General features: G+C 32.2%; 1 protein-coding gene across 1 annotated transcript; it reads left to right on the top strand.

Moving 5' to 3' along the window:
- The first annotated feature begins 6,217 nt into the window (after window positions 1–6,217).
- LOC108693127 lies at window positions 6,218–7,801 on the top strand. The gene has a single exon (XM_018201873.1). The coding sequence runs from the start codon at window positions 6,218–6,220 to the stop codon at window positions 7,745–7,747; it is 1,530 nt and encodes a 509-aa protein (XP_018057362.1). The 3' UTR covers window positions 7,748–7,801.
- Window positions 7,802–10,236: the final 2,435 nt, after the last annotated feature.

Here is a 10,236-nt window from a genome sequence, read left to right as displayed (position 1 = left end):
AACCATTAAGAGGAGAAAAACATCGAGGGATGGAGAGGTGCTTAATGTCTCGCAAGAAAACGCAGCCAAAAACTAACGGCCGATTTACTTTTGTCCCTCTTTAGAAACATGATTCGTCCGTATTGCAGCGTTTGTAACTTATATTATTAAGACTGAGACTGAGTTATGAAAACAGGTAAGCTATTCCGTCCCTTTTTAGAAAGCATATCTTACTCACATTGCACACAATACACGAAGGAAAATTTGTAATAAGTGAAACTTTGGGAATTGCAATGTTTGGAGTTTTAACTTGTCCGTCACCTCTTGATCTAATTATATTCTCCTGTTATTCCTCTCACTCTAAAGAGTTTAGAATTTTGAACTCTCAGACAAAATTCTAAGAAGCTTTGGAATCGCGAAATTTCTTGAAATTTTAATTAGTACATACTCTTTGTTGATTACGTTCAGCTGATACTTTGCCGACTTGCTTTTTATCGACTCCTTTCTCTTTTTCTGCTCTGCTCTCCGCTAGATGACAACACTTTGTGAAGAAATGTGTATAAAGGAACATAATAATAAAGAAGCAGTAATGATCCGAATAATATAAAAACCATATATATTCATAGTTTAATAATATTTCTCTTTTTTATATATTTATTTATATAAAAAAGAGAAATATTATTATTTTATAATCTTCTAAACTTGTTCTTTATCGAGAGAATCTTTTCTCTTTTCTCTGCTTTACTGCTCGCTAGATGACAGCACTTCGTAGAAAAATGTAATAAAAGTACATAACAATAAAGAGTCTACTATAGAACATTATAAAACGTAATAAAAAAATTTTCTACCTTTATAGAACTTTATATTCGTAGTTTTATACGATTATTCTATATTTCAGAAATACTCTTTTATACAGCCTATAAAATTTAAATTCAATAAAAATTTATTTTACTACGAAAAAATAAAAATTTTATGCAAATATTAAAATGATTTTAACTACAAATTAAAATTTTACTAAAATCAAGAGAACAAATAAATAAAAATAAATAAATAAAAAGGATTTCACTACTTATTTAATCTTTAAATTTTATATTTGACTACTAATGATTTAGAAATTAATTTTATACGTATATTTAAATCATAAAAAATGCGTTCAAATCGACAAAATTTGTAATGTTTGCTCAATTTACCATCATCCTATATTTACGTACATATCTGCATGTCTATAACCTTCGGCGATAAATTCAGAATTTAGGTATTTTGGCAATAACGTTTCGCGTTCTATTTCATTTTCGGTTATTGCACTGCTCCGGTAGCCGGCGTGACTGTTTATCATTCGGTGCAAGCCTTACGGTTAAAAACGACAAGCAATTGTGAACGGTAGTTGACTCCGTGGGTAGAGGGGTGGGCATGTTTCATCTGCGACAAACTGAACGGTATGCAGATATGGAGCCCGGGTAAACCAACCGCTTGTGGACTACTGCGCGGTAGTAATCACAGTCACTCCGAACAGTCAACGACATCCGCGAGACTCACAGGTGTATAACAGGTACATCATTTATCAAAATTTACACTAACATTTCCCTCGGTCTTTAGCATAGATGTGATTTCGATTTAATATATTCTCCATTCGCGCTCTCTAAATACGATCAAATGTGTAGCGTTCGTACTTCATCAACGTTTAATTTGTTGCCGTATAATTGTTACCTTTTTCCTTAAATTTAAAGAACTGCTCGGTGACCTCTGTGACTTACCAATTTACACATTCTATTCTTGGAGAAACGCTCCTCTCAAATAACCTCCTAAAATAAAAAGACTTTATTTTACACGGTAAATTTTAAAAATTGCACACTCTGTACGAAGTACGAAGCGTTAATTGCAGTGACTTATAAATTTTTCACATGCTATTATAGCAACGTGTTTGCACGATACAATTTTAATGTAATAAATTTTTATGAACATAATGAATTCCAAATTATTCTTCAGTAGCTTATTGAACAAAGGTACGTAAGCCAATTAAAATTATTTGTACGAAAATTGAATGAATTAAAATTCGACGAAATATTTAATTACATTGTAATGTAGAGAAAATAATTACCGTGCTATTATATATTGATCAAATAATTATAAAGAATAAAATCTGCACTTAATATAAAGATTTTGAATTATAGCATGAATTATATCAAATCTATATATAAGACTCTTTATATAAGAGATACAGTTTTAATTTACATGTCGCTTATAATTACTATACGAATTGCAATTAATTTATCTTAATTTACTTAAATCTCCTTTTTTCACGCTTGAATCAAATAATTGATTGTGAAATCGTAAAAAAAAATATGATTGTTTGAAGAAACATTATTACTATAAACTTAGACCCAACAATTTTTAGACCGAAGCATTTTTCTTTTCAAATATTTTTGCAATTTATATTTAAGAAATTAAAATTAAATATTTCATATGGTATTAAAGTACTAATGCGATTTTATTAGCATTGTAATAAGCATTTTTGTATCACCGAATTAAAACAAATGTCTAAAATAAATTTAAATTTAAACCGCAGTTCACAAATATTTTTATCTAAATATATATACTTTTATTCATATCGTATACATATGTAATTAATATATTTTTATATCATATTTTTTCTTTATATTTGCATGGATTTCATGCTATTTTTTAAAATGATAAAATTCGATTAAAAAAATATAATAAATTGAAATATATATTAAATTTTGAAATCAAAATATATATGCGTGCGCGCACGTATACGCACATACACATCAGCATGTATTGTTTACTAAAATGAAACGAAGTTATCAAATATATTAATTTATTTTGATTTCTCCATCTATCCTTTCTTGAATACAGTAGACGACTCGTTCAAGTGATTTTCCCGCTATACACTTTGTGTTCCAATTTTCACCGCGATAAACAACAACGACCAGTTTCGTCGCGATTCGATGTCCTGTCACGTCGCGTGACTAATTAAAAGAAGATCCCTAATTGCGAGACGGTTTCGTCGGCATCTAACTGTAAACCGCGAGTATAACTGCGACGCTGTGCGGCGATAACGGCGTAAGATCGTCCTGCGTTGAAGATTTGTTCCGCTATATCGCTGAAGATATACCGACCTCCTCCTGCTCGAGTCAACGGTCGTCTGTTACCGATGTTCGCAACGTAACGAGCGCGCCTATAACTGTGGAGGAATGACTCGACATGTAACCGGAAACTGTCAACGTTCGTCAGTAAAAGCTAGCCCCGTGAAAGAGTATCGTACGTTCTGAGTTCACAAAAACACGTTATTTTTTTTTTACAATTTTCCTTTCCACTAATCCTTTTCACTAATGTTCAGAGATTATTCGCATGGATCAAGTCTAAACTGTTCATCGCATAAATATGAAGATTATTTAAAGATTTATTTAAAAAAAGAAAAAAATTTCTTTTCAAAAATGAGAAAAAATTGTAAAGTAGAACATAGTAAAAGTAAAATGTTAAAGGGATTAATATCTGGAACGCCACGTGTACAATTTCTTTTGTTACCATAATTTCCAACGCAATAGCGTGAAGCATTGAACTTTCGTCGACGGAAATCTGACGCGTATTTGAGCTATGGTAAACGTGCTCAGGCGAACAATCGGCCGGGCGGATCTACGCGAATCGGTCGGAACTCGACATAATGCTGCGGAAACGGCCTGGGAAATTATATTTGTCATGGAGAATCGGCCGTGTCTACATTGGAGGACAATTTGATGCGATCTTTGACCACACTGCGACCGGACGGGACGGTCATTGAATGTGTATCGTCAGCTTTTTTTCCCATTAAATCCAAAGCATTTTGGTGGAAAGTTGCTAGTGACATTCACCGTAAACGCGAGCAATCAGACCGATACGCGAATGTGAGCTCCATTTGTAGAAAAGGAACGCATACCATAAAAGTCCAATCTAATCGCATTAAATCGGTTGAGCTTCTTCCAATTTCTTTTTACACTATATTAATTTGTTATTTTTATTACCAATTTTTTAAATATTTTTAGCCACGACACTTTAATATTTCAGAAAATTAATTTACACGATTTCATGATACAGTACGGTAATAAATAAAATATATTCAGGTTGAAAATATCTATGAGAAAAATTAGAGTTTAGAAAATCTCGCAGTAAGATTCGTTACCTTAGAGTATAAATATGAATGGACGATATCCGTTCAAATAAAAATTATAATAAAATTTTCATTCTCCTGGAATATATTAATATTGCAACGAAAATTACATTTATTTAAAAATTTATTTAAAAATACTGCTTCACACATATACATATTTTATAAAAAAAGATTATTATAATTATAATATTTTAACATGCAATTTAATACAATCGACAAATTTATATCAACGCGAAAATAAAATCTTATATTTTAAATATTTTGCTTTTATACAAATTTGTACAATTTATTAATATAATATAATTAATGAAAATACATATAGGACAAAATGGATATGAAAGAGAGATGATTTGAAAAAGCCATTTCGTATTTCAACTAATTTAAACATTTTGAAAAATTAAAAAATATTTTTATTTGAATAACAGTATACTAAAAACTGTGTCCATAAATATTTGATAGTTAAAACGGCGGTATACTAAAAGTACATCTATAAATATTTGACAGTCATCATCGTCAAAATGATCACAGAAAAAAAAACAGCTGAAAACTTTATTGATTCAGCAAATCTATAGTCGTAATATACAGACAGTCAATTTTCTATGTTAAAGTAGCAAAATTGATAGCTGAGATAACATTAGCGATTTGTTGAACCATCAAATCTTCTTAATTATAGATGTTGAATTCGAGCAGTAAGATATAAGTTTGCTGTATCCATCCAATTAATTTTTTTTCCGTGATGTTGTAATAAAAGATAAAAAATTATCGCCAAAAAAAGAAAGTTTCTTGAGTTAATTTCCAAACCTTTTTCATTTATTTGTGATTAGATTTTAGAAAAAGTATTTTTTAATGAATACTGTATACATTAATGTAACTAAGAACATAGTTACAAATGTTTTGTTTATTTTTGATTTATCAGATATTCTGTGATTAGAGTTTTTTATACATACATAGTGTTATGAAAGAACCGGTATTGAAAGCTATGAAAAAGTCAGTTATACGTTGTATCATTGCTTTGCCTTCATTGCATACCGAAGCATGTTTTTTACAATTGAATTTCTACTTTTTTAATACAATTCAGAAAATTTTAATACGTTTTTGAAATATATCGTACTGATGATTAGTCCATTTTTGTTCACTCAGTATCAATATAATCATCGTCGCGCGACGTCAATATATGATCCTGTTAGCACACTTCTGTACAAAATTGTTTTCAGATGTACGCAATCTTCTTCTTCGAGGAGCATACTTATTGTAGGCAAATAGATTTTCAAGTATTTCTGTTTTATAAAACAATATTCCATAGATTATGTTGGTGCTAGGTTAAGTTATACTGAAGCATTACCGACTCAGTTTCCATATTTCACTCTTTTCAATCATTTATTATGTTCAATAGATTATTCTATAAATAAAGATTAATATCAATGCAAATTATGTTCTGATTGGGCTCATATTTCATGTGGCAATAAAAAAATTTTCATTTCTTTTGCGATGAATGTTTTCAATTAGAAATATTATATTTTCTATTTTTCACACATTTATTAATTTTCTAAAAAAATAATATTTATTAAATAATATTTATTAAAGGATTTACATATTGATATTTGTATTAAAGCTTATATAATTTAGTACTTGGCTCTTTCAAAACAGGTAATGGCTTTTTCAAAACGTTGTTTTGAAAGAGCTGAATTTCTTGTTTAAAAGTTCTGTTTGTTTGAAAAGTGGTGATTAAATCTCTGTTAATGACTAAATATTATTTTTGTATTAAATGAATCTTATAGATAAATTAGTACACTTAAGTAAGAAAGCGATTATATTTGTTTAACATCAAATTAAATTTTGTTTTCATATTTTGAAAAAAAAAACGGCTCTTTCATAGCTACTCTCCTCTACAATTAATTGCTTTTTAATTCTCGTGTAATGATAAATAGTACATTATTATTATTATCAATTCTATTTTAACAAAATGTGTATACTATAATATAAAAAAAATATATTTTTTATTTTAATTTGCATTTCAATATTTTCATCATGCACGCATAAAATATGTATTAAAAATCGTTGAATTTTTAGACTATGTTGCCGTATTTGTCAGCAATGTTTCCGTTGGCTGTCTTCCTGCTGGCTGAAGTCAACGCGGCTGGCATCGGCGAGGCTTGGCAGATTACGCCATATATGAAATCGCTCTACACAGATTATGCGTTTCGACCACGATTAGACTCGGCGTTCGAAGTTCGCACCGTAAGCGGAGTAGGTCGTCTGGCTCCACTCGATGAATCGCAAAATCTTCAGAAGCGTCCAGAACTTACTAGATCAAGTTTCGTGGAACCAAACGCTCTTTCAGAAGTAGCCGAGGAAGTAACCCTTCATGAAAGTAAGAACATCGAGCATTTCCGGAAATTCTTGGAAGATTCACCGTATAACGATAGCGAGATTGAAGACGATGTCGAAGATAGTACCGTACCTATTCAAAAGAGTCTTCAGAAGACGCTTATGATGAAAATCCTACATGCAAACAAGGAAGACAATAACGACGACGATCAAGCTGCGAGAGACATTGTACAACGTATTCGTAGACAAGCGAAGAACGAGACGAGTATGGAAAAGATCTCAATGAAGAACGTGCGCGAGGCTCGTCTGAACTCCCCCGAAACATGGTCGACCGCGGCACAGCCAATTTCAGTGGAGTTTCGTCAACGTATCCCTTTGGATCAGGTAATCCAGCAACAACAAGAGGAGGAAGAGGCTGCAGCTCTGTCCAGCATTTACCGTAGGCATCAACCACCCAGGGCGGACTTCGTGACGGGCCAACAACATCGACGCTATCCAGACTATCGCGAATCCAGGGATATGCCGGTCACCAGAAACTATGATGACTACGACCCAATGTCCTGGTATAGGAATGCAATACGCGAGAGGGATTACGAGTATCGTCGTGGATACAGCTACCAATATCCCGATCGTTACAGGATGGAAAGAGATTATTACATACGGTCACCGAGTGATCAGTATTACGATCGTTACGATCGTTACAGAGATGAAGACCTCGACCTCTATGGCAGAAACCGACCTGCGCCGAAGCCTAAACGGATCATCTACTATGCTACCTTGCCGGAAGTCGTGAGGAAACCAGTAGAGTTGCGGAATTACCCGCGGTATGATGGTGCGGTCAGAACGTCGATCACGCGAGACGGTACCTATAAACGTATACCCGGCAACGTCGATCCTGGCAAGTATCGATATACACAGCCGTACAGCGGTTACGATCCCTATACAAAGAGATCGAGTTATTACGATCATTCATACGGATATCCCGAGGATAATTCACGAGTCAGAGCGTCCATCAAAGAAGACTTCAGGAACGACAGATTTGAAGGCGCGAATGAGCGGAAAGTGAGCAATCTCATAACAATCAAGGACGACGATTCGGGTAAACTACCTTGGCCAGTGCAAATCGGCACGGAGGTTAGCATCAAAGATGACGAACGGATCTCTGGCCGAAAGATCTTTGGCGAATCTAATATTGGCTATGAGAGATTCCAGAGTGCGCAGCTGCAGAAAGCGCCGGATGCGACAGGATCCAGCGAGCTACAAAGCGATAATTAATACATTGAGGATTATGTCCGTTTACATTTTTAACGGATTTAATTCCAAATTTATTTTTTGGGGAATTACATAGTTGCAATGTCATCAAACCACATTTTTAAAAACGTAATGTTGAAATTGTTAAATATTTAATTAAACAATATTGAATACGTAAAAATATATATACATAATTTAATTAAAATACACGATTTGAAAATATCAAACATGATAATTAGAAAAAAACAATAATTGCAGTTAAAAAATATAAAAAAGATTTAATTTTGTCGATAAAATTTAATTTTATATCGTTACATTAAGTTTATTAAATGTTAAAAGATGGCTTTTATAAAAAGAAGATTATTTCTTGATAACGTTCGTCGCTGAGAATACTGCAGTGTTTATTTTTACAAATAGCTATTGAAATTTAATAAATATTAGATATTGATTATCAGGCATTGTCGTAGAATATCCTAAGATATTAAGATGTGATCAGAATAAATTATTAAATTTTATACAAATACATTATTGAACGTGAGATGATAAGAAACCATTAATTGATTGTTAATTGATTATTAATTCCATCATTGTTAATTTCATTATCAAATAAAGCATTTAAAATCACACAATCAATTAATAATGTCACATATATATGTATATATACATAAAATTTATTGATTTTGACGTTACGTTTAAGTACTTACAATTGTTAAACTCTAATTATTAAAAAATATTTATAATTATTTTAAATGAAGAATTTAAAGAGACTTATAGAACACAATGCAAAGGGAAGTAATGGTTGAAATTGAATGCATTGAATATATAATGGACTTATTAGTTGGGCATTTTTAATATACATTTAAATACTTCGATCTATATATTTATATATATAAGCTATTTATATATACAAGCTATATATAAGCTGGCATATTATTACACAAAACTTACAAACTTACTTACTTTATACAAAACTTACATTTGAATGGCGTAAAAAGATCAAAATTTTATAATATGAACCTCGACAAATAGTCAAATATAAAATAAACATTTTCGAGAAGTTAATATCTTTTACTGTCTCTTTTACATCTAACCCGATTTAACAAAATTAAAGAAGTTTCATTTTTTCATTCAGTTTTTATATAAGTTATTATAAGTATTATAATATTATTGGGAGTACAAATTAGTTCGATCCGTTTCCCTAAAGAGCTCCAGCTGTTGTAAATGATTTATAGTGACAGCTGATTTTGGCAATTTCAGAGAGGTTAAACATTTGCTAATAACATTCAGTTTATATCGCTTTGAGTTTCATTCACAAAGTTCACAAAAACCTTGATTTTTACTGTGTTTGAAATATCGAATTTTGTGTTAGCCAAGCAGCATTTGCGGGAGGTTTTGATTTTCTGCTTTAATTGGAAGAAAAGTGCGGCTGAAGCCCATCGAATGCTTGTCGAAGTTTATAGTGACACTGCTCCAACTGATAAATTATGTAGGGAATGGTTTCGACGTTTCAAGGATGGAGATTTCAGCGCTGAAGACAAGCCTTGCTCTGGACAGCCAAAAAAATTCGAAGACAAAGAATTAGAGACATTACTCGAAGAAGATCAGAATCAAATGCAAGAGGAGCTTGCAAAATCATTGGGGGTAACTCAACAAGCCGTTTTTGTACGATTGAGAGCCATGGGAATGATTCAAAAACAAGGAAATTGGGTATTTTATGAACTGAAACCGAGAGACGTTGAAAGGCGATTTTTCACTTGCGAACATTGATTCAAAGGCAACAGAGAAAAGGTTTTTTTGCATCGGATTGTGACTGGAGATGAGAAGTGGATATTCTACAACAACTCCAAGAAGAAAAAATACTACGCTAAGTCCGGTCAATCGTTGCCATCGACCTCAACATCAACACCACGGCCGAACATTCATGGTTCGAAGATCATGCTTTGTATCTGGTGGGACCAAAAGAATCTTGTTCACTATGAGCTGCTGAAACCTGGCGATTCCATTACGGGCGATCGGTATCGGCTACAATTGATTCGTTTGAACCGTGCATTGCGAGAAAAACGGCTGGAATACGAGCAAAGACATGATAAAGTTATTCTTCTTCATGACAACGCTCGGCCTCATGTTGCTAAAGTCGTAAAAAAATATTTTTGCTCAAATGGGATGTTTTACTGCACCCGCCGTATTTTCCGGACATTGTTCCTTCTGATTATTGGTTATTCCGAAGGATGCAGCACGATTTGGCAAGTCATCGGTTCACTTCTTTCGCAGAAATCGAAAATTGCCTGAGAGATGGGAAAAAGTAGTAGGCAGCGATGGACAATACTTTAATTGATCTGTTCATTCATTTTGTTTTGAAATAAATGCATTTTTGAACGGACCGAACTAATTTGTATTCCCAATAATTTTATAATTATTATCTGCGATAAATAAATTAAAAGATTATTTACATATATAAAAAATTAAGAAATATTTATTTTATATTGGAATAAAGTTCCAAGATATTCAATTCT

Source organism: Atta colombica, unplaced genomic scaffold (assembly GCF_001594045.1).
Source record: "Atta colombica isolate Treedump-2 unplaced genomic scaffold, Acol1.0 scaffold88, whole genome shotgun sequence".
NCBI lineage: Eukaryota > Metazoa > Arthropoda > Insecta > Hymenoptera > Formicidae > Atta > Atta colombica.
This window is presented reverse-complemented; position numbering and strand designations above follow the sequence as displayed.

What these genes read in the sequence shown, in the direction of transcription:
- LOC108693127 (XM_018201873.1), top strand. Translation starts at nt 6,218, where the DNA reads ATGTTGCCGTATTTGTCAGCAATGTTTCCGTTGGCTGTCTTCCTGCTG.